Below are 25,859 nucleotides of genomic sequence, written 5' to 3'. Positions count from 1 at the left end.
AGGCCTCTTGGCAGCCTACCAGACCAGTTTTCTTCTCGTCTTTTCATCAATTTTGGAGGGACATCCAGTTCTTGGTAATGTCACTGTTGTGCCATATTTTCTCCACTTGATGATGACTGTCTTCACTGTGTTCCATGGTATATTAATTGCCTTGGAAATTCTTTTGTACCCTTCTCCTGACTGACACCTTTTTAACAATGAGATCCCTCTGATGCTTTGGAAGCTCTCTGCAGGCCATGGCTTTAGTTGTAGGATGTGACTAAGAAATGTCAGGAAAGACCTACTAGAACAACTGAACTGTATTTGGGGTTAATAAGAGGCACTTTTAAATGATGGCAGGTGTGTACTGACTCTTTAACATGATTTTCAGTGTGGTTGCTTAATTCTGAACACAGCTACATCCCCAGTTATAAGAGGGTGTGCACACTTATGCAACCACATTATTTTAGTTTTTTATGTTTAGTCCCTCCCCCCCAAAAAAAGATTTCAGTTTGTTTTTCAATTACATTGTACAGTTTAAAGGTCACATTAAAGGTGGAAAAAGTTCTGAAATTATTTATTTTTGTCATTTTTTTACATCACAGAAACCTGACGTTTTAATAGGGGTGTGTAGACTTTTCATATCCACTCTGGGCTATCTTTGCAAACCTCCAGAAAATGCTTGCAGCAATAGCATAAGTGCAATAATCCCCTGTAGGGGAGCCAATGCTCCTTCAAGTAATATCCTCATTAGCCGTGATACAGTAGAGGCAGCTAATATTGTCAGCCCCATGTGTTAGTAAGGTGTCAAAGGTCCAGCACTTGTCAATTTAGTAGGCGTGGATGTATTTGAGGGTGACAGAGAGGCTTTCAACTACAAGGTAAAGTTAAGTGGGGCATCCCCAGGTGAGCAGACAGTTGAATTGACTAGGGTTAGCCACCATAACTTAGCAAATTTGCACTACAGGCTGGAACATTGGTAGCCCTTAGAAGGCAGAAGTGCAGTTACACTAGCTACAGTAAAAGTGGGGCCTGCAGAATAAAAAGGCTTTATGGGACATGCCCTCAACTGTGTCATATCAAAATTGGAAATATACAATGAAAAAAGGATCGTGGGGTCCACAGGCAGTGTGCGCATTGACTAGGAGCTCATGGAAATAGCACTAGAACAATGATAGCACTAGCACTAGAACAAGGGGAGCCAGTGCTCTTTCAAGTAATAACCAAAATGGCAGTGAGGCCAAAGAGATGTAGTAGAGGCACCTATGCATTGGCAGCCCCATGCACGTGCAAGATGACAGGGCACCATATGTGCAAGAAAGTAGAAAAGTTTATTTTTAAATATAAACGTTTGAATGGACTTGACAGATGTTACTCACAAACAACAATATGAACTTTTTAGTAAGAGCTAGTTCAACTTCACACCCAAGGCCAGGGGCTGGAAAAATAAGTGGGTATGCCACTCCTCCACTGCTCCCTTTAACCCTAAGACCAAGGTTGGAGGGGGCTGAACACATGCTGCTAGCTGCAATGCTTTACACACAGTTCTAATACAGTGGTGTATGCTTTTCAGGGATAAACAGGCAATGGGAAGGTAATATATACAGTAGTCTAACAGCCGCTTGTCAACTGCCCTTTTAAAAGCATTGCACTGCAGAGGGCTTTTTATCATGGACTGCCACTAGTGTCAACCAACCATAAGAACTAACTACAGCTGAGAAAAATGTGCATATGTAATGTTTACAAGGTGTTGTGGGAAATCAACGGGATAAGCTAACTTCTTCACTCGGCGGCCAAAACCAGAAGAGCCAGAAAACAAACAAAAAAGTACTTTCAGAAAAAATAGAAACGTTTTAGTATCCAACTATTGCAACACCATGGGTGGGCATTAGGATGAGCCTGTTTAAAAAATGAGTGAAGAGATGCTCAATTTACAAAAAGGGTTTAACACAGGGATTTATTTCTTTATTTTAGGCAATTGAATCGTATTCAAATCTCATTGGACTCCTCAAGAAAATTTTTTCTAAATAACAATTTAAAGATTTAAGGATTTGAGATAACTTTATAGGCTTACTTCAGGAAGCTATTACATTCTAGGATCCTAAATTTGGTCTCCACATCTAGGCTTTAAGTACCTCGACTTAAAAGGAGTGGCAAAATTATGGAAAATAGATGCAGTTGGAGCAAAGAATGAATAAATAGAAGAAAATTAGAACTGTTGGGGGTAAAAAAAACAAAGGCCAAGATAAAGCACTGGCTGAATCTCGAAGCTAAATGCAAACCTTTAATCTGATAAATGGATCTAGATTTCTAGATTCATGCACAATGCTTCTAAGTTGGCAACCCTAAGATCCAAAGGAAACTGCTAACCACCTGTCAGGAATGGACTTGCCAATGGTGGTGAGACTCACCTGCCTTGTGGGCTGCAGTACCAAGGCTTGCCAGCGGGTGCTCTCAGCAGCCAGAATCTCACTCCTGCAATCAGGCCATCACCTGAGGCTGATTGCAGGAGGTGTATTTAAGCAGGACCAGGCCTGTGATCAGTGCCTTGGTGTATGTTTCCCATGAGCCCCTGTACCTTGTATCCTGTGTTCCTGTTCTGCCTATCTGATTTGTTGCTGACCCTGCCTGATCCTGACCTCTGCTGACTTCTCCTGCTTGATCCCTGGCTTGTTTGACTACCTCTCCTGGACATCCCTAATCTGATCTGAACTCCTGTTACTGACCCTGGCGAGTGACCCAACTACTCTTCTGCCTGCTGCCTAGTACCACGCTGACCCGCTGTTACCGCCCGGCCCGTCTGACCATGCTAATTACTCTGCCATCCATCCATCCTGCACGGATCCAGCCATCCTGGCTCACACCTTCTGCCTCTTCACATCAGGCTCTCTACCTGCATATACCTCTGGCGGTACCCTCTACCACGAGCAGGTGTACTCAGGGGCCGCGACCTGGTTCCTGTCTGCTCCAAGTCCATCCCCACCATCAGGGGCCCTGGTGAATAAGCAGACTGGGACTTAGACTCCGCACCCTGGGGAATCCTGTCCTGAGGACTGCTAGAGGTACCACCAGATGGTTGTTAACTATATGGCCGGCCTGACCATTCCACCTCTCCAGCCCTGACTACGCATGTGTTCCTGCACATACTAATATTAGTGGAAGATTAATAATAATAAATTGTATTGTTATTATATCATTCCTGAAGCCTGTTACCTCCCTGTGTCAGTCCACACGTTTCTGGTCATACCCAGATCCCTGACACCACCCATCTGTATCTAGACTGGTCTGTGTATAATTATAAAATGAATGTACAGTATTGTGCTATGCATAATTGCTTTTTTACGATTAGTACTTTTATGACTTTAAAACCATAAAAAATGAAATATGAAAAAATGAAATATTGCAATGATACTTGTAGTGGTGAGCAGGTGCCAACTCTGTTCTCTGAAAGCTCCTTATAGCTATTGTGCTAAAAATAGACTTGATTGACTCAAAGGAGAGACCACCCTCTTTTCTTATGGCACAGATGGCCATATTTTAATTAGTTACGCACAGCTACCAAAATATAGAAAGCCTTCAAGCAAACTGAGTGTCAGGGATGCACCGTTTTATACTTGTGTTAAAGCTGATCTCCAACCTTGCCTTCAATCTTTCAGTCTTGCCCAATTGCACAAGCTGCACAGCCATACTGAAATGCTTTTTCTGAGTTTCCTGGAGGATATTCAGCATCACTTAACCCTCTCCTCTGCAGTCTTACTGTCTCTGGCCGACCCTTTTATTATTTGGATTTCAGTTTTTAGAGACTCAGCATCATGTGGGCATTACCAGTGACAGTCTGTATGCACATGAAGCCTGACAAAGATCTCCTATTTTCTTGCTATGTGTTTTGAAGGAGCATAAACATTTTTTTTAATAGTTTATCAACAAAGTCAGAGCTTGACATTCTATTTTTTCTGTATGCCCATATTTAAGGAACATAGTTATTTAGGCCACATGCATGTTGACATGATTTCCTACCTTCACACTCTTGCTTTGCTGCTAAACTTCACCCCATGCTATTACACTGTGAGGATTATTACGTGTCATAAAAAGATCCTGTGCCTGTTGTGGAAGACAAATGATCTCCTACTTACAATCCAAGAATAATAGTTTCATACAATACTGAGCTTGGTAAGTAGACTTAACTCTTATATGGAAACATTGTACAATTGGAACATACAGTTGCAGTATTAATGCAGCTATATTTGGTTTTCCTGAACAAAAACAAAGTAAATTGATCAAAAATAATTTGCTCTTTTAAACTTAAGACTGCATGCTTTGTCTCTGCAATTTCTGGATATTTTGAGACCTGTTCCCTGATCTGCCATTCTTATAACCTATATATAAAGTTAACCCAATTTTACAACCAGTTTGTATATAAATTGGAAATATATATTTTAAGCTAGCTGTTCTCAACCTTTGTGGGAGCAGGGTGTGGTAAATTGATCCAAAACCTTTAATGACCAAGAAGGTAAAAAAAAAAAAAAGTTTTTTATACTCATTCTATACATGCATTCTGGGACTACCTGTACTTCATCAAATATGAAGAGCTTATTGCTATACTATAATCTGAGAAAACACTTCTATAATTTCACCTCATTATTCTGAATAATTGCTGAATAACCTTCCAGGTACATGGGTGTTATCTCCACTCCTGCTGCTGTCTTGGTTTTAAGATCCCTTCTAGCTCCATGCAGAGTAGTGTGCTGTTGAAAACTGTAGTTTTCTGGAACTGTAGCAAATTTACATTTGGTTAAGGAGCCTCTTTGGCACCCACCTCACCACATCCCATTCCCTTTGGTCCTATTTCTTTACCCCCCACCACCACCACCTTATGTTCCTGCTTCCTCCTACTTTCCAACCTTTGCCTTGGTCTGTTTCTTCCCTTCCCCTCGAACACTAGCTCAATGCTCTTCCGTCCTCATACCTTGCAGTTCCACTCTTTATACAAATGCCCCCTCCCCAACCTTTTTTTTTTCATGTGGCCACTCCAGGCCCATCTAAAGTAAGCATTATTTCACTCTGCACTGGCTATATGGCCACTGATTTCTATGTGACATTGCTTTGATGGTTCGTATGCTTTGTTATCTTTAGTTCGTTAATATGAGTCAACCTCTGTACATTAGAGAGAGCAATTCTTCACCCCTTGTGGATCACTGTTCCATTAGCATTGTATCTTGGTTGTGTTCTGTTATGATACTGTCTGTTATTCTGTATAGAGGGTTGAGGCTTTGTACAAATGCTCTCAAATGTGCTTTCTCAGGCTGTGTATGTGTATATTTTCCCTTGTTAATTTTTCAGTAAAAACAAAGTGAAAGAAAAATGAAAAAAATCTCTGACAGGCCGGGAGGAGGGCTGAGCAGAAGTGACAAGCAGCAAAGATGCGATCCTGAAATGAGAGCTATTGCTATTGCTTGCTTGGAGTCCGTGCAGGGAGTTAGCAAAGCTGTGATATCAGCAGTGGCATTGGGATTTTCTACATTAAAATGAACTATACTGATAAAAGAGTTTGTGAACAGGCAGGTTTTTGATACAAAAGACAGATAATATATCTCGCTTGCATTAAAATATTCTTACCAGCCTGTTTGCGCCATACACCGAGCCTGCATGTACAGCTCAGTGTACAATTTCAGCATCTGCTGAGATGAATGTACTGCTGCATACACTTGGAAGTGACATCATCTTGGCCAAGCCTATCAAAATGGACAAAGGTCAGAACCCAGAAGAAGACTGGCCAAAGATGTCCAAAAGTAACCTCCTGGATGCCACATCACTGGAGTGGAGGAGAGTATAGTTCTACTTTAAATAATGTTCAGTACCTGACAGCACATGTGGTCAGGAATACCTGAAAAAGCCAGACCTGCTTACATCAGGCAGGTGCAGCTTTGTAATTCCACATAGCCCCCAGAGCCCAGTACTTGGTGTTCTTTCAAGTAAAAACCCTGACAAATTAATCCCCCCCAGATCCTGTTCATATTCCCCCCCCCCTTATCCTTCCACCGGTGCTAAGTAACCCAAAGCTACAAGCTAGTTGCAGTGTGCATGAGGTACCAGAGAAGAAATGGTAGTGGTGATGCTGGGTCAATGCTACCTAGTCCAAAGAGAGCCCTACAACTTTGGCTTCTTGCCAATAACCAGCTGGCAAGATGATTGTGACAACAGTAGGTGTCAGACTGAGACCCGGCAGAAGGGAAAGAACTTTAATGGTACCTACTGGGTGGACATAAAAAGAAATAAGCACTGGCTCTGCAAGTAGGTGCCAAGCTGCAGAATGGGTGGCCCTGCAGGAGGAAAGTTGTGACCCACAGCATACTGCAGTACATTGGTTAAGAAAAACTAAGCCATTTCTAAACCTCTTGGCGCTGGCGCCTCCCAGCCCCTTAAGGGTTTCAGAAGCCGGGAGCGGGGCAGGGTTTTAGGGTCATGTGACCACTGTGATTCACTGTCACGGCGGTCACATGATCGGGAAAGGCCCCGATCGAAAGAGGAGATCGGGACCTTTTCGTGAGTACCAGACATGTGTGCTGGGAGTGTGCAGGGCGCTCGCTCTCAGCACATATGTTTTTCTTAATTGCATGCAAATGTGCGGCCGCTCGGTGTCGAGGCCCAGACACCGGGAAGACGCACATTTGCATGCGGCCGGCGCCAAGAGGTTAAAGGATAAGTTCACGTTTTACAAAACAAAAAAAAAAAACCTCACTTCTTTTACAGGTAAAAAAAAAGTGCATTTACTATTTTTGTACACCGCAGTTTGTAAGACGTTGCACCTGCAATCAACAGATCAAGGGTGCAATGCCTGGATCTTGCAGACACTCAGTAAGCTTTCTACCCATGCCTCACTGGGAACTCACTGGGATGCTTTCACACGCAATAGCTGATGGTTCTTGTAGGCATTAATTCACAGGAAAATGTGAATACGTAACACAGCCGGGTGGGCGGAGCCGCGCATGCCCGTGCTGTTTTTACATTGTGATAATGGGTGCTGGGAGAAGGTCCCCCTGCCTGCTGTCACAGGGAGGGGGGGATCAGGAGGGAGAAGAGACCGGAACTGGAACATGTTACATGTTCTACACTGAATATGGTAGGAATATGCTGGTGAACTTGGGCCTTTAAGCAGTCTCCCCTCTTTGTAAACTTACATAAAATTGACAATGCAACTACTTCAAAAGCTGTTAGTCCAAGTGACAGAGTTAATAGCATTTTACTATTACATATTTATATGGAAAAAAAAACATCTTTCAAGACTTTTTCATTAGATTGCTAAAAAGGCTGATGGGCTCTGAAGACCTGTTATCCATAATCACCAGAGAAATTTTATAGACAGCAACAGTGATTACAGATGGTAATTTGTGTCATTTACCTTGTTATAGACCAATGGATGTGACAAACTTGGGACAAACCATCTGTCACACACTGTTAATTTTCTAGATATGGGATTTGAGCACTGCACAGGGTGGTTGTTGATGAAGAAATAAACAAGCTCACCAATGACATCAAAGCTTTATGAGGCTTGATACTGCACAAAGTAAGAAGCTGGTTGAGTACAGTCTTCTATCTGAGGAATAGTGTTTTACAAAAGAACAGCATGTATGTTAAAACATAAAGACATGACGTATTCCTACTCTCTCCTGATTTCAAAAGCGTTTTTATAATGCTCTATGGAAAAAGAGAAGATATGCATTTCCTTTTACCACTCCATCCTGCTCTCCAACATCATAATATAGAACGATAGTGGATTTTAAAAGTGTAAGTTGTATTATTAATAATGGTAAAGAATAAGACCCACTTATCCACCTTGTAGGAAACTTCCCTGTAAACTTCACTTCTAATATCCCAATGGTTCCTATTGACATAAGACTACCATCACCTTGACCAATTAGCATACCGTATATATGGCTGAGCAGCCTGTAACCTTTCTGGATACTCCCTGACCAAGTGTTCTCAATAGATAATGCCTTCCCAAAGATATGGTAATGCCATGGCTGTCCTACTCTCCCCCTACATACATGCATGTTTCTGGAATATCTTTTATCCACAATAGTAACATCAGTCTGTATATGCAGTAAAGCATGCTTGTTATGCTCACTGTGGAAGTAGTTAATCCTCTGCATTGTACAAAAACACAGTTTGATCCTCTCTTCTCTGATCCTCCCTTTCTTCCAGTACCCCCCTCTTATCTCCTGATAAGACATATCGTGTGGAGTAAATCTGCACATGCTCAGTTTGGTGTGTATTGCCAGAGAGGTTTTTTTGGTTTTGTTTTTCTTGGGAGAGTGCATGTGATTAGCACAGGGCCAATCAACACTGTCCAGACAGAGGTCAGGGGTCCTGCATCTTCATGTAGCAGAATGAAAACTCCTCCTACTAGCTTTAACAGGTACTTTGCTGGACACTGATAGAAGACACAAAACTGTTCTAACTTCTGATGAGAAAAGGTATTTAGCAGTTTGTATTTACTAAAGTAATAAAATTTCCATGTTCTGTGTACTGTGGGAGACCAGATATAGTGATTGCAGGGTCCTGGGTTTAGAAAAACCTTAAGAACTGCAACATTGAGGTCTTCCATAGTGTGGTCTGGTTGTGAGAAATGATGTCCCACAAGTGTGCAGTCAAGTGTGTAACAAAGATCATTTTGCTACATTTTTTCATTGCATAAGGTACACAACCTTACTGGAGGTGCAGCTGTATGATCCAGTAATACTGAAGGTCCCCTTTCAGCGTGTGACACTTTTTGATTGATTTGGTTGCACAATTTGCATCGTTTTTTATTGCAGGGTTTGCTTCCATTATATGTGACTTCATGAACAGAATGAAGTTTCCTGTTGATTAGTTTATGTTTAAGGTTGGGTGGTTGTCTGAAAGCCAATATTGGGGGTTGCTGGAGTATTTATTTTAGAGTTTCATCCTCTGTTATGATGGGTTCTAAATGTTAAGTTCTCTTTCTTATCACTTCTAGTGCTGGATTATATATGGTTACTAGAGGTACACAGTTACCGTACTTTTTTTTTTCCTCTTTGTATTGGAGTAGATTTTCAGTTTTGGGTTTTCAAAGCTGTGTTTATGCTGGTGTTGATGGTTTTGTCCTTGTAACCCTTCTTATGGAAGGAGTCTGCTAGGGATGCACCGAAATTCCGGTGGTCGAAACGTTTCGGCTGGAAGCACCCCTTTTGACTGTCGGCTAAAATGAAAAAAAGTACTGATACAGGTGCCAAAAAAATCCCGCCCCTCGCCGCCGGCCGCTGCTCGGTAGTTCAGTCTTACCTGAGAAACCATCGATCCCGGTGCTGGGCATAGAGATGAGTGAAGGAAAGATTGCCGCCACACATCTCTATGCCATTGGAGGACCGGAGCGATGTCACTTCCGGTTCCGGACATTTTTTTTTAAATGCCTTTTCTGATTCAGTGCATTACATTGCAGAGGAGAGATGTGGGGTCTTATTGATCCCATATCTCTCCATAAAAAGGACCTGTCACTAATTATTTCTATCACAAGAGATGCATGCATTCCTTGTGATAAGAATAAAAGTGATTACAATTTTTTTAAAAGGAACAGTGCAAAAAAACAAAAACAAAAAAAAACATTAAATACATTTAAAAAAAAAAAGTTTAAAGTGCCCCCGTCCCAAGTTGCTTGCACGTAGTGGTGAACGCATACATAGGCCATGCCCACATATGTAAATGGTGTTCAAACACACACGTGAGGTAGCGCTACGAACGTTGAAGCAAGAGCAATAATTCTAGCACTAGACCTCCTCTGTAACTTTACACTGCTAACCTGTAGAAGTTTTTAAAGCATCACCCATGGCGATTTTTAAGTACTGCAGTTTCACACCATTCCACAAGCGTGACATGTTGGGTATCTATTTACTCGACATAACATCCTCTTACATATTTTACAAAACAATTGGGGTATATATATATTTTTTTTTTTTTTTTTTTTAATAAAAGTGTATTTTTTTTCCAAAAAATATATATTCATTTTTAAAACTGCACATTTCAGTTTTCGGCCAAGTGCATTTTGAATTTTTGGTTTCTGCACCAGAATTTTCATTTTGGTGCACCACTAGAGTCTGCTAGTATCCTGAGATGTTTCTCTGTCTTCCGGGTCTGAACATATTCGGTGGTATCTGATGTTCTGGCTGTGTATGATGGCTCATTTAGTGTGGTGGGGGTGACAACTGTGTCAGTGGGTTTCCTGAACATTGAGGTGTGAAGCTTGTCATTGCTGATGTGTACTGTAGTGTCTAGGAAATTGACATGTGTGTTTTGAATAGTCCATCAGAGATTCTTATGTTAACATTCTGCTAAAACTTTGTGCATTAGTACTCCTTGGACCTTGAAGAAGTGGTTCCACCCGAAAGCTTATCCTGAAAAATTGTATTGCAAATAAAAAAGTACCATGGACGGTACTCAATTGTTTCTGTCGCAAGTGCAGTAATACGGCTTCAATTGCCTCAAACTAGATGGATAGAATTACAAATTATTTATCAGCTAAAAAAGCTCCCGTATATCTATTTCACCTTTGTATTTAGTTTTTACATACCAGCCGTGCTTTAAATGTGACCCCTTCAGGTATTAGTGGGACTTGAAGGTATGAAAACAGGATAGCAAATGTAAACTGTTGGTCAAACTCAGATACAAATACGGTAATTAAATGAAGTGGATTCACAATTAATGGTGTTTTTTTTTTCTTTTTATAATTTCATGATTCTGTAAAGCAGAACATACAGTCAGGTCCATAAATATTGGGACATCGACACAATTCTAACATTTTTGGCTCTATACACCACCACAATGGATTTGAAATTAAACTAACAAGATGTGCTTTAACTGCAGACTGTCGGCTTTAATTTGAGGGTATTTACATCCAAATCAGGTGAACGGTGTAGGAATCACAGCAGTTTGCATATGTGCCTCCCACTTGTTAGGGGGCCAAAAGTAATGGGACAATTGGCTTCTCAGCTGTTCCATGGCCAGGTGTGTGTTATTCCCTCATTATCCCAATTACAATGAGCAGATAAAAGGTCCAGAGTTCATTTCAAGTGTGCTATTTGCATTTGGAATCTGTTGCTGTCAGCTCTCAAGATGAGATCCAAAGAGCTGTCACTATCAGTGAAGCGAGCCATCATTAGGCTGAAAAAACAAAACAAACCCATCAGAGAGATAGCAAAAACATTAGGCGTGGCCAAAACAACTGTTTGGAACATTCTTAAAAAGAAGGAACGCACCGGTGAGCTCAGAAACACCAAAAGAATCGGAGACCATGGAAAACAACTGGTGGATGACTGAAGAATTCTTTCCCTGGTGAAGAAAACACCCTTCACAACAGTTGGCCAGATCAAGAACACTCTCCAGGAGGTAGGTGTATGTGTGTCAAAGTCAACAACCAAGAGAAGACTTCACCTGAGTGAATACAGAGGGTTCACCACAAGATGTAAACCATTGGTGAGCCTCAAAAACAGGAAGGCCAGATTAGAGTTTGCCAAACGACATCTAAAAAAGCCTTCACAGTTCTGGAACAACATCCTATGGACAGATGAGACCAAGATCAACTTGTACCAGAGTGATGGGAAGAGAAGAGTATGGAGAAGGAAAGGAACTGCTCATGATCCTAAGCATACCACCTCATCAGTGAAGCATGGTGGTGGTAGTGTCATGGCGTGGGCATGTATGGCTGCCAATGGAACTGCTTCTCTTGTATTTATTGATGATGTGACTGCTGACAAAAGCAGCAGGATGAATTCTGAAGTGTTTCGGGAATATTATCTGCTCATATTCAGCCAAATGCTTCACAACTCATTGGACGCTTCACAGTGCAGATGGACAGTGACCCAAAGCATACTGCAAAAGCAACCAAAGAGTTTTTTAAGGGAAAGAAGTGGAATGTTAAGCAATGACCAAGTCAATCATCTGACCTGAATCCGATTGAGCATGCATTTCACTTGCTGAAGACAAAACTGAAGGGAAAATGCCTCAAGAACAAGCAGGAACTGAAGACAGTTGCAGTAGAGGCCTGGCAGAGCATCACCAGGGATGAAACCCAGCGTCTGGTGATGTCTATGCGTTCCACACTTCAGGCTGTAATTGACTGCAAAGGATTTGCAACCAAGTATTAAAAAGTGAAAGTTTGATTTATGATTATTATTCTGTCCCATTACTTTTGGTCCCTTAACAAGTGGGAGGCACATATGCAAACTGTTGTAATTCCTACACTGTTCACCTGATTTGGAGGTAAATACCCTCAAATTAAAGCTGACAGTCTGCAGTTAAAGAAAATCTTGTTTGTTTCATTTCAAATCCATTGTGGTGGTGTATAGAGCCAAAAATGTTAGAATTGTGTCCATGTCCCAATATTTATGGACCTGACTGTAGATTAGATCTTGTAAAGCAGAATAAAATATTTGTTCTCAGCCATTTTTTTGCATGCTAATAGCTAGATATTTGTTATCACTTGCATTTTACATCTTGTTTATTTTAGTGAGTCTCCATTTTTAGTGATACCATTGTGAACCCCCCCCCCCCCCCCCCCACACACACACACATAATCGTAATGTAAGGCTGTTAAAGGAAAAATATTTCCACTGATGGTCAACTGTGATAAAACTGCTTTAAAAACAGACTATTGAAGGAAAATATTGTTAGTGATTATATACAGTACGTGGCACAGCTACCACTGTAGTGGAACCATCTTTCCTAAAGAGGATAAACTGTTAGATAAGATTTTAGCACATTTTAAAGTGGACTTGCCACTAACAAATATATAGTGACAAATATTACTGAAACATGCTGTTACATTTGCAAAGTATTGTAACCCATATCAATGAATGAGTGATTATCTTTCATTGTTCTGACTCCACAATGCTGATGAAAGGTGAAGCCTGATTGGTCACCATGGAGGAGTTATTAAAACTAGAGCATGCAAAATCTGGTGCAGCTCTACATAGAAACCAATCACCTTCCAGGTTTTATTTTCAAAGCTGAACAAGCTGAAGTTAGAGCCTGATTAGTCACTATGTACAATTGCACCAGGTTCTGAGTGTACCAATTTTAGTAAATCTTCCACTATGAGTTACTGCACAAGATTGATTTTTGTTCTGCCTCGCTAAAGTTACTCTATCACTTAAATAAAATGGCTGTGTGGACATGCACCAGCTTGTAGTCCTGCCAGTTCAGCTGAATCCTTCGCCTTTTCTCTCAGATTTCCCTTAAACCACTACTTTAAAGGAGAAGTATAGCCAAAGCTAGTTTTTTTAAATGAGAAATAGGAACGATTTTTAACACCAAAGGCGTAATACTTGTTATGGATCCAAATTGCATGTTTTTATTACAGTTTATGTATATATTTTGACATTTTTTTTTCATATTGATGGCATTAATTTAACACCAAGTATTAATTCACAGTTTGTGGTGATAATTCTAACAATTATGTGTCATGGAGGTTTTTTTTTTCTTCTCTAGAACATAATGAGTGTGCAACAAACCAGCATAATTGTGATGAAAATGCTTTGTGCTTTAACACTGTGGGTGGTCATAACTGTGTTTGCCAGCCTGGATACACAGGAAACGGCACCATATGCAAAGGTAAAATTATAAAAATAACAAAGTTAATATTATTGTTCTCCAGTGATTGTACCAAAAGTACCAACATATTATAATACAGTGCTTTTATTTAAAAGGCATTACAGTGTTCATACAACTTGTAAGACTAATGTACATTGTAAGTGAGCAGTAAATGGACATAGTAGGGTTGCTTTACTAAAAGGCAAATAAGCTGTTCATTTTGCAAATGTAGTTTCACTTTGCAAAGGAATTTTCATCAAACCTTAATGAATGAGGGGTAGCTCTGCTGACTTCCATTATCCAGTCATGTGTGAGCAAAAATGCTGTTTTTGTTTTAGTTTTTTTTCTTTGCACATTATTGGGTAATCTTTGCATTTTGAAACTGTACCATATTCACCAAGCTCTGGGGAAATTTGTCTTGCAAAGTGCAACTTCCCATGCCAAGTGATCAGCTTTCTTGCCTTTATTAAATCAACCCTGAAGTGTGGTTGCACAAATGCCTTAAAAAAACACTCATATTTACAAGGCATTTCTGACTGGTGATCTGGGCCCTAATGTACTGTTATATCATATAGATTAATACTTCCAGTACACTCACCCTTCGTACTGTGCTCTACAATCTGTTTTAGAATTTTCAGTATCTTAACAGTAGGAATGGTAGCTATAATATTTATTAAAATATGGTCATTTTTATTCCGCTACTGTAACTTTGTGGTTTTTGTTTTTTTGTTGTTTTTTTTTTCAATTTAGCTTTCTGCAAAGATGGCTGTAGGAATGGAGGCTCTTGCATTGCTCCTAATATGTGTGCTTGTCCACAAGGTTTCACTGGACCTGGCTGTGAGACAGGTAAGTAATGTCTCCCTAATTTTGAACAAAAGAAGTCCAAGATTGCCATAATACTATATACTGATTTTTTTAAAGGATAATTCCACAAGCACTGAAAGAGCAGCAAAGGTGAGCTTCACCCTTGTTGCAGCCATTCTTGGGTAATGGCCCAAACAAGAAACAAAGGTTTGCTGTGAAATATTCAACAACCAAGGTGTTAGAGGCACATAATAACCCTGTCCTAGGGTAACAACAGGTTCCGCCTGTCAGAATACAGTAGCAGCAGTGGGAGATTCATCCATCCATGCTGTTAGATTCAGGAAACTGTGATTTTACTCTTTCAGCCCATAGGCTGAATGAACAAGAACAAAGCTTAAGGCTTTGTTGAAAGAACAGATGCCATTATAAAAATATTAGAAGCAGAAAAAAACATATGGACAGACAAGGTTGTCAAAACAAGCTACAAGTTCCAACTCTCTTCACTGTCTTTATTATGTCCTAGAAGGATTGTTGGCAACACAGACTGTTCCCGTGTCCGTAGTTTGGCTGTTCACAGGGATGTGTTTTTTTGTGTGGTCATCATTTTAATTCTTTAGCTCCAATTCTGAAAGGCTGTATGTATAAACTTTTTGGAAAGTCCATTAAAATCACTGTGGTGGTTAACTGAAAACAAAAACACCCCTGTAACATCAGAAATTGTTATTTATTGCTCAATGAGTGTTTTTTTTTTTTTTTATTTTAAAATGCTAAAACAAGCCTTAGTTTTGATGTTAGATATCAATGAAAAAGGATAACTGTAATAATGGGGACTTCTACATCTGAGATGCAATCAGAACGCAGCACCTTGCCATGCTGGTATAGCCATTTACACATAAATTACTAGGCATACCAGTCAACATCTCAGCTACAACTGTTCTATAGGCATGTGCAGTGTTTTTCCTGTGTTTTTTTTAAGTGTTGTATGTTGGGAGATGTTCAAATGGTGGCAGTTGCAGTAAGCTTTTATACAAAATGTGGATAGTTACTATTTCCTCAAACTTAATCTAAAACTGAATACTGTTGCTAAACTACTGCACCTTACTAACTGATCACTGGCTGCTGCCCGTCTCTGCCAATCCCTTAACTGACACCCACTATCCTAAAGTATAAAATTCAAAATACTAACCACAACATTAAAAGTCATCCACAACCCTGCCCCAAGTTGCATAACCAACCTCATCTGCAGATATCACCCAAATAGTCTGCTCATCTCAAGACGACATGCTGTCTAGCTCCATTGTTACCTCCTCCCATGCCCACCTGCTGGACATCTCGAGAACCTCTCCCATCTGCTGGAACTTCCAACCCCAGTATGTCTGATTAGCTTCTACCCTGTCCACCTTGCAATCCTTGCACACTCATTTATTTAGGGAAGCTTACCACACCTTAAAACTGTACTTCAGCCACCTTCATCAGATCAGCCCTCACAGCTATTACCTTTTCTAGCACTTCTCCCTCCCATTAGATTGTAAGCTCCATGAGCAAGGCCCTCCTAGTCTGTCTGTATTGAACTGTGTTGTAATTGTGCTAATCTCTCTTTATATTGTAAAGTGCTGCAGAAACTGTTGCAACTATATAAACCGCGTATTATAATAATAATCTGAATGGGTCAACAGTGTCGAGCAGTTGCAGATTTTGTTTATCACAGAAAGCCATGAAAAAAAAGAAAACAATTTGGGTACTCAGTGGTAGGTTTTAGAAGTTAAATGGTTCATTGTGCAAAATGTTGGTTTACCACACTTATGGGTCTTATTCTCCTTGCTTTCTTAGGTAAGGCCACAGCTGCCATCCTGTAAATTTGTGGCTTCCTTTAACAACATGATACCACCATAAAATAATATGGTGCAGAACAACAATGAATAGCCTCAAAGAGGGGACATACTGTTTGGCCTATTGCAAACACTGTCAACCACTGATACAACATATTCTAAATAATGTACCGGTATACACCAAGAAACATATATTTCTTTAACAGCTTTAATCTAGATATGCACAGTAAATACAGAAAGTTAGTTTAGTGCTATATAACTATAGAATTGTTACAAACGTATAAACTTTATAAATACAAGTTATTATGATGCTTTCTATTGAGCAGGAATTAGCTATTGTGCTGACCAGTTGTAACTGAGCCATTTCGACTCATTTGCATCTTAGCTCGGTAAGGAATATTACATATCACCATCCAGCTATATTTCACATACAGTATTAAACTTTAATGGCAGCGATGCAACTATTTACATAATATCTACATAAAGATCACTGTGAGTATGCAAATAAAACCGGATGAATATATGCAAGTATTTGAGGTATATAGGAAGGAAGGAAATCAATATTTCACTAGACCCTATCCCTTTCATTTGTTATGAGGCAGGGTTAATTTATGCCTTCTGGCATGGCTATGAATTTGATTGCAAACCGTAATTTTCAATGGACATGACAGATGTCATAAACAACATCTAAATATTTATGTTGAAAGAATTGCTGTATGCAAAATAATCATATATTAAATTTTCTACCCCGTTTAACTTGCTATACAGCTGTTTTTACTATGAATAGAAGAGTATGCCATAACTGTGATTCCGAATGTATTCAAAGTATAGCAAAATAATTATTTGTTCATGCATATACTTCAGGCATACAAACAGTCATACACAGTCAATCAGGCACCTTTTGAAATTAGCTCTTTTTAGTATATAGTACACCAAGTTTTCTATGCACCATAAAAAAAAAACCTTAATTTTCTTAATTAAGGAAGACTACACAAGTGACATTAAAAACATTTAAATACATACTCCTGTACAAAAGCTCTGTATTCAACACTAGTAATTGTGTACAACAGATGACTCCCTAAGGATTAACGCTGCCTGATTATACCCATTAGCCCTACGCTAGGAATATAATTAAAGAACAATCATAAAGATAATTATTGCTAGAAATTACTTTGCTTTAAATTTTTAAATCCAAACTGAAGTCACAGAAATAGATATATAGTCTGAGAGACATTATACCAACAACCTCCATTTTCATACGCTCACCTCTACATTCTTGTTACAGCAGTTGTGATGGGCTTCTGAATATAACCATGTAGTTCAATAGGCACCAGAGTAAAGCTCAATGCTCTCTGTAATTTAGTAAAGCTGGGGTGTGGCTGTTACTCAGCTCTGCTAGCACAGAGCAATACAGTGTGGACAGAAGATCCATTTTCACTTACAGATAAAGGTATTTAAGGCATATCCTATAAAAAAAAGTCCTAATTTGTAACATTCAGGACTAGAAAAAGATACAAAGGTGAGTCTTCATTGGACTAAAGAAAGCAAATACTTTAATTAAAAGCAAATCCTTAATTAATGTAAATGTAAGTATACGTATTATTCATGCATCTCATTTCACTGGTGGTTAATACAGAAAAATGCCAAAGGGCAACAATAAGTGGATTAGTAATTACATTTAGGTCAGTTCACTAAAGATGTATATTATTTAATTGCATTCATTATTTTACGCCGTGATAATTCTTTTCATGGAAATGTTCAATTCACAAAAAAATATGTTTTAAAGACTGACTACCTGTGGGACTATTTGTGAACTGATCTCATAAATTACTAAATTTTTCTATGCTATTAATAGGTGGTACGTAATTGAAAATGCAATTAATGGCAAGAAAATCCATGATCAGCCTCATATATGAAGGGTGTGGGTCTTCCAGCCTAGCTTTTAATACACAAGGCTCCTGCAGCTTCAGAAACATGAGTGAAGTAGTTAAAAAAATTAATTCATGTGAATGACCCACTTGTGCCAAGTCCTGCCCCTTCCCACTATGCGGGCCACTAAAAACTGATCTCTGGTTACTATGAGTTATAACTGCCTTGTGAAGCTCTGTAAAAGAGTAGATGCAGGGGATTAGAAAAGGAGGTAATAAATATCTCTGATGGAAAATAATACCATCAGCAATTTTGCTGCTGTCAGAAACACAGGACTACTATCAACTGCTTATACTGTGTGTGGACATCTGCTTAATTTTCTCTTTAAGGCTAGGTTCACATATGTGTGAGTGGTGCCAATGCAGATCCGCACAAAAATCCGTGCCCCCGCACCACCCACACAGAAGAATGCGGACCTGCGGGCAGGTGCCATTAATTCTAATGGCACGCCTCCTGCACTGGAAATCGCAACCACACTGGGAACCAAAGTTCCCATGCGGGCTGCTGTTTCCAAAGAAGTGCAGGGACTTGTTCCCTGTGTGTCCTGGGGCAGGGGAGTCCATTCAAATGAATGGGCTCTCATGCCCATGCAAAACGCGGCCCGCATGGCCACATATATGTGAACCAGGGCTAAAGATGAACCAAAGCAGATATGCAACATATAAAAAAAATATTAAAGCAGAACTCTAAGCAGATATAAAATACACAAATTAACATTATTAATTAATTAGCATTGTAATCATTAATGCATCATTCTTTTTTTTTTTTTAAATTCAATTAGTGTCAGTATCTGAATGTGACCCGCTATTAGCTTCTTGTAGTTTGTATAGCAGAGCTGGAGTGTGAGAGAAAGTAGCAGCACAAGGGGACAATCTGTTAATCTAATGACAAGAATCATGCTGATATGAAAGTGACAGGGAGATAAGCTCATTGCAATGCAGCTTTTACCTTCATTGTGCAGTAACAGACTAGGGCAGGTCCAGAAGGTCCTGAGCTCAAAGGAAGCGGTTTAAACAATGCTGGTCATCAGGCTGGGGACATCTAGTGGCAGAAAAAAAAATCCATGCTTACTGGGAGCAGAAAAAAATGCCAGTGCCTCTGGCAGAAAAAGCGGAATTTGCTTTTATAAGAATTTTTTTTTTTTTTTTTAAATTCCTCTCTGCTCATTTTCCAGTGTACACTGAACTCTCTTAAATGCTGCGTTTTATGCATGTTTATGAACCTTTAGCATTTTTTTTTTCCTAAAGAAAATTCTCTCAAAAACACACTTGTGATGGTTTTTTTTCTGCCTGTAAACGCTCCTCTTGAAATATGGCTCTAAACGCCCTAATGTGCATGGACACATAGGATAACCTTGAGCTGCTTCTATAGGCAGGAGAAAAAAAACACTCAAAACTCCTATATAAGCAGCGTGTGCATGGATCTTTATTTTTATCTTTTTATTTTTAGCTGGAGTTCTGCCTTAGGCTCAGTTAGAATAGGTACCTGAGTTTGTTTTTACATAAGCCCCATGAATTGCCTATAGAGCATAATTTAGGCTGGGAGACAGAGAGTCAGCGGTATGATCCAGTTATACTCTTCTGCATTCACATGTGTTAAAAAGGAATACGCTGACCAAAGGAGTGAGCAGAGGAATGACCTCATAAGTGTTCGGCAGTTCTTTCAATCTCTAGTCTGCAACCTAAGGGTGTGTTTGGACTCTTTAACAAGAATACTGCAGTGGAGGTTGAGGATCTGGTTATGTAGACTGTCAAAGGCTTCTGGATCACAATGATGACCCCACAGTATTACAAATCCTTTGGCTTGTAGAACAATTCTAAATGATATATTTTCAGCCATTTCTATGCCATTTCCCATAGAAGTATGATCATTGTAAGAAATATGACATTTTCTGCTTGGATATCTAAAGACACAAGATTGTCTTGGTCTATAAATTATTATCTCTATTATACTGTATGAATTAGGTATGGTATCCTTAATCAAGAAGACTTTTGTCTGATAAGAGATAATAACCACAGAATCAGTTTTGACTTGGTCATCAATCATCAATCTTTTTCTGTACAAATCATTTCTGATTTGTAACTTCATGTTCTTATTTTCAGTAAAATTTTCTTCTAAGTAATAGCATAATATTATCATCCTATGACCCCATTTAATATTCTATGAACGTGCAAGAACAGTGAAGAAAGCCTTCTATGCTGTGTGAAATTGAAATTGTTTTTCAACAATCATATTTCCTATTGTACAGTGGCAGCGCATAAATAGAAATGCCAATCAAATCTTGTGCAACTTGCAAAACGATTATTAAAGTGTTCACCAGAACAACTGTATAGATTAAGAGATGTATGCGAACCAACAAAAGTTAGATATTTATATTAAAATGTACCCGTCATTAGTGCCGTTCTGCTCAAGGCAGCACGGGAGTTCCATCCCCTCACCCAGCATGAGGAAACATGCTTTTGAAATTGCACTAACCCTTGATGTAAAGAACATACTCTTGATTCATCAAGCTGGAGCAGTTAAAGTAAACCTGTCATAAGTCTAGACAATTTGGACTGTGAGTATATGATGAAAAATGAATAAGGAGGGTTACTTCTGTCAAAGCGATCTCTACATCCAGTGATATAGACAGCTGGATTTATTTTCAAATCTAAACTTTTCTTGTAAATGTCAAGGTGATCATGCACCTCCCCATGCTGAGACTCTTTGTTTTTGTCATCCATCAGATTGATGGACCAATAGGGAGACATGGGACATGGCAAGGGTATGACCAACATTTACTGGAAAAGATGAGAAGCCCCACACCAGACTATTTTTTTTTTTTAGTCCTGTAAAGATATTAAAGAAGAACTTGAAATTTGTACAAAAAAGTAAGTCAGCAGCTACAAATAATGTAGCTGCTGACTTTTAATAAATGCACACTTACCAATTCAGGGATCCAATGATATCATCACCTGGGCCGGTTTGTCTCCAGACTTTGGGTCCCTGGCACTGCCATGTGGGAAACTGTTACTTCACCTGGCTCACAGTATGCTCCCAACTGCGTATGCGCAAGTTGTGCTGCACTTTCTGAATGGACCAGCAGCCTCCTAGGACGTGATATATCCCAGTAATTTGTGAGTGGGGGGCAAAGCGGAAGTAGGAGCAAGTACAGTCATGGCCAAAAATATTGGCACCCTTGCATTTCTGTCAGATAATGCCCAGAATATTGTTGCAATTACAGGTGTTTAAGCATTCTCATGTTTATTTCTTTTGTTTGTATTGGTATGACACAAAGTGGAGAAACAAAAAGCCAAATCTGACACATTATATGCAAAACCCCAAAAATCGACTGGACAGAATTATTGGCACCTTCTCAAAATTGTAAGAAATAATTGCATTCCAAGTTTGTGATGCTCCTGTAATTTGTAATTAATCTCACCTGTATCAATTAACAGGTGCTGACAATATAGAAATCACACTGGCAACCAGTTAAAATGCTGAAAAATTGACTTAACCTTTCTGTTGTGTGTCTCTGTGTGTCACATGGAGCATGGAGAAGAGAAAGCTCAGCAAATAAGTGTCTGAGGATTTGAGAAAGAAAATTGTATAAAAGCACGGACAATATCAAGGTATCAAGTCCATTTCCAGAGATCCTAATGTTCCTGTGTCCACTATGTGCATAATTGTCAAACAGTTTACAGCCCATGGCACTGTAGCAAATCTTCCTGGACATGGAGGAAAGAGAAAAGTTGATCAAAGATTGCAATGAAGGATTGTTCGACTGGTGGCTAAAGAACCTCGGTCAACTTCTAGACAAAATTAAGCTGACCTTCAGGCACAGGGTACAACTGTGTCAGCTTTCTGGTAAAGCCCATTATTCTACTATTTTCAGAAAAAGAAATGAGGCCTTTAAAGAAAAAAAGTACAGCCCCTACAGTCAAACATGGTGGAGGTACACTGATGTTTTGGGGTTGCTTTGCTGGTTCAGGCACTGGATGTCTTGACCGTGTGCATGGCATAATAAAATCTGAACACTACCAAAGAATTATGTGGTGCAATGTAAGGCCCAGAGTCAGAACATTGGGTATCCATCAGAGGTCATGGGTCTTACAGCAGGACAATGACCCAAAGCTCACGTCAAAAAGCATCCAGAAATGGTTTAAGACAAAGTGCTGGAGAATACTGAAATGGCCAGCAATGAATCCAGATCTCAATCCCCTGAGGAGAGATCTCAGAACAACAGTTGGGAAAAGGAACCCTTCCAATCTGACAGACCTGGAGCAGTTGGCGAAAGAGGAGTGGTCCAAAATTCTAGTAGAGAGGTGTAAGAAACTCATTAATGGTTACAGGGAGAAATTGATTTTAGTTATTTTTTCCAAGGGGTGTGCTACCAAATAATAAATTGAGGGTGCCAATAATTTTGTCTAGTCCATTTTTGGGGGGTTTGCGTGGAATGTTGGCTTTGGCTCTTTGTTTCTCTACTTTTTTGTGTCAAACAAAAGAAACATGGGAATGCCTAAACATTTGTAATTTAAACAATTTTCTGGACTAAGTGGTGCGTTATCTGACAGAAATACAGGGTTGACAATATTTTTTGCCATGACTGTACCTGTCACAAGTAAGCTAGTTGATACAGGTTAATGTGTTTTGCGCATCAAATTCTATAGTATGTTGGAAAAAAATGGTTCTTACAAAGGGAGTTCCCAGTAGTCCTGTCCTATATTTGTTGTCATGGTGCAGACAAGTAAGTGAGAGCTGTCCATGTTACAGGATTATCAGTGATTGCGAGGTATGACAGAGGTGCAGCCTACAATATCTGTATCCAGGGGTGAAAACAAAACACATGTTGCTCACTTTCTCACTCTGCGTTTAATGTGTTAAACAGAAATAGATCATATTGTACAGATAATGACCTTCTTTATACTGGCGGTGCAGGCTGTATGAAAAAAGTGCTTCAATTTGTATTAGAGAATTACCATTACTAACATATAGGATACTAAACCGAGAAAGTGAATGTAAAAAAAAAAAAAAAACTGAACAAAGATGGCATAAACCAAATGTGACTAACCTGTATGAAGAGGAGAATAGAAAACACATGTGGCTCACTTGCTCATTCTAAGTTTAAAGTGAACTTGTTGGTTGTTTGTCTCCTGAAGTCACATTACAATTCATTAGAGCTCCCTCTAGCTGCAGCCTAGTAATACCATTACTGGGAGGTTTATTAATTTACTTGCTACATCATCCTAGGATTGGAAGTGTTACTGGAAGAATCAGCAGGTAAAAATAAAGGCTCGGGGGGGGGGGGGAAGAAATATTATATTTTTGTTTTCTTTTGGTTTTGGTACGCCTTTTCTATCTCTTTGGAATTCAGCTTTAAAGCCAAGAGCTGTTAAAACAGTTAAATACATACTTATATATTTTTCATCTGCTTTATGAGCCAAATGACTTGTAATTCTGTTCAGCTAGATTTTAGTTCAGGCAATGCTGCTATACAGAACAGCTAGTATGGTGACCTTCAGTTCCTCTACTGCAGTTTACTGCAGCTTGTTAGTAAGTCATCCTTGTGTTCTTCACTCTGTAAATCTGTTCAGAGCATTAGACTGAGAGCACTGTGTACAACAGTAAATACATGGCTTAGAATTCTGACCTTCCATCTACCGTTGTTTGCTACTGTGCAGTAGAAGGCAATATGAAGATAAAATCTGATAATTATACTAGTTGTAATTACAGATATATTAATTGATTTTGTGATTGAATACACAATTGGAGTTAATGATATTCATTTTTAAACCTGCCTTCAATTGTGAAGCAAAGCTACAATTGCTATAAAAGTATTCATTCCCTTGGAATTATGCTTGTCTTTTTATGTCATGAGACATTTATCACCATGGATTTAATTTTATTTTTGACACTGATCCATGAGAACAGACTCCTCTATGTCAAAGTGAAATTGGAGAACTGTACAGTGATTTACATTAATTGCAATTAAAAAACTGCATAAGTGTACAACCCCTCTAATATGACACCTCTAAATCATCACTGAGGCAGCCAACTCTTTTCCAAAGTCACATAAGTTCAAGGCCAAAATTGTGTTTTGGTGGACTAAACACCATGTTTTTAGTAAGCCAAACACTACAGATCACCACAAGCACACCATCCCTACCACATAGCATGGTGGTGGCAGCATCATGCTGTGTGTGTATTTCTTTAAACCAGGCCCTGGAAGGCTTGTGAAAGTAGATTAAATAAAAAAATACAAGGAAACCTGGTGCAGTCTGCAAGAAACCTGAGCCCATAGAGATTGGTGTTTCTGGAAAACAGTGGCCTCAAGCATGTAAAGAAAAGCCAAAACTACACAATAATGGCTAAAAATAAAAAGAGTAAATATCCTACAATATCCAAATCAAAGTCTACCAGGTTTATTTACTAAAGCCATATAGGATTTTCATGTTACAAAGAAATTTTCCCTTAGCTCAGTGAATGAGGTGAAGCTTTACAAACTTCCATTTTTATTTTTTTGAGTGTGAGCAAGGACACAGGGGCCCCATGATCCCCTATTGCCCAAGGGCCCCATGAGTTGTCAGTCCACCCCTGATCTGGACTTAAAGTGTTACTAAACCCAGGGCCCTGCATCCACTATATCTAGTCTCCCACAGTACACACAACATGGAAGTGCAATTGTTTTAGTAAATATAAACTGCTAAATACCTTTTATCATCAGAAGTTAGAGCAGTCTTGTGACTTCTATCTGTGTGCAGCCCACCACTAGCTAAAGCTTGTAGGAGGAGATTTCTTTCTACTCTAGGAGGATGCAAATCCCCTGTCCTCTGTCTGGATAGTGCTGATTGGCCCTGTGCTGATCACATGCACCCTCCCAAGAAAAAAAAAAATAACCTCTCTAGCAATACACACTAACCTGAGCATGTGTATGCCTATGGTTCAGTTTGGAGATAAGAGGTGGTTGCTTGAAAAAAGAGGTGGTTGCTTGGGGAGGAACAGAGAAGAAAGGATCGAACAGCCTTTTTACACAATGCAGAGGATTAACCCCTTAGGTTCCACAGTGAGTATGACAAGCATGCTTTACTGCATATACAGACTGATTTTACTGCTGTGGGATAAGTAATATTTTAAAGCAATTCACCAACTATTGTTATGTAACCTCACGGGGCTTAAGCTAGGGTTGCCAACCCCCAAAATCTTCCCCCAGCTGTGTGCAGACAGCCTATGGAGTTGAATAAAACAGCCTATGCAGTTGAATACAGACACAGTGGCTACACGGACACAGACGCATGTCAACATTTGACAGGTGCAGAGCCTCAGACTGTGTGTCTGGGGCCATGTACCCACTCCTGCACACCTGTTTTGACATGCTGCTGTGTCTATGCAGCCTCTGTGTCTTCACCTCCATAAGCTGCCTGCACACAACTGGGGGTGGATGCAGATACAAAAACAAATGCCTCATTCACACAGTATCGGTGCCAGGACTAAGCAACCTGCAACAGTTGAGACAAACACTTTTGTAAGGAATAGTTAATATACAGCAGTACGCACTTTAGGTACAACACAATAGTAGAGTTCAATGATCAGCAGTTTGTTCCTAACACCATTTGGTCATGAGGGATGAGCTCAGGAATGTTCTGAAATGAGTCTGAAGCTGTCAAAGCTGACAGCCAATCATAGGCGACGAACACATGCCCTGTCCTGCAGCCAGACTATGCAAGAGATATGTATATGGAC

The 25,859-nt window shown here is 39.6% G+C and overlaps 1 protein-coding gene across 2 annotated transcripts in view; it reads left to right on the top strand.

The window, feature by feature from the left end:
- NELL2 (neural EGFL like 2) overlaps window positions 1–25,859 on the top strand; it is a 347,194-nt gene that overhangs the window by 251,925 nt on the left and 69,410 nt on the right. For both annotated transcript variants that reach the window (XM_089674010.1, XM_089674009.1), the window contains 2 exons: window positions 13,477–13,599; window positions 14,329–14,424. In XM_089674010.1, coding sequence (XP_089530136.1) covers window positions 13,477–13,599; window positions 14,329–14,424 — 219 coding nt within the window. The remainder of the gene's footprint in view (window positions 1–13,476; window positions 13,600–14,328; window positions 14,425–25,859) is intronic.

The sequence above is a fragment of the Staurois parvus genome, unplaced genomic scaffold (genome assembly GCF_062004578.1).
Source record: "Staurois parvus isolate SC_StPar_1 unplaced genomic scaffold, SC_StPar_1.0 ptg000147l, whole genome shotgun sequence".
NCBI classification, from domain to species: Eukaryota; Metazoa; Chordata; class Amphibia; order Anura; family Ranidae; genus Staurois; species Staurois parvus.
This window is presented reverse-complemented; position numbering and strand designations above follow the sequence as displayed.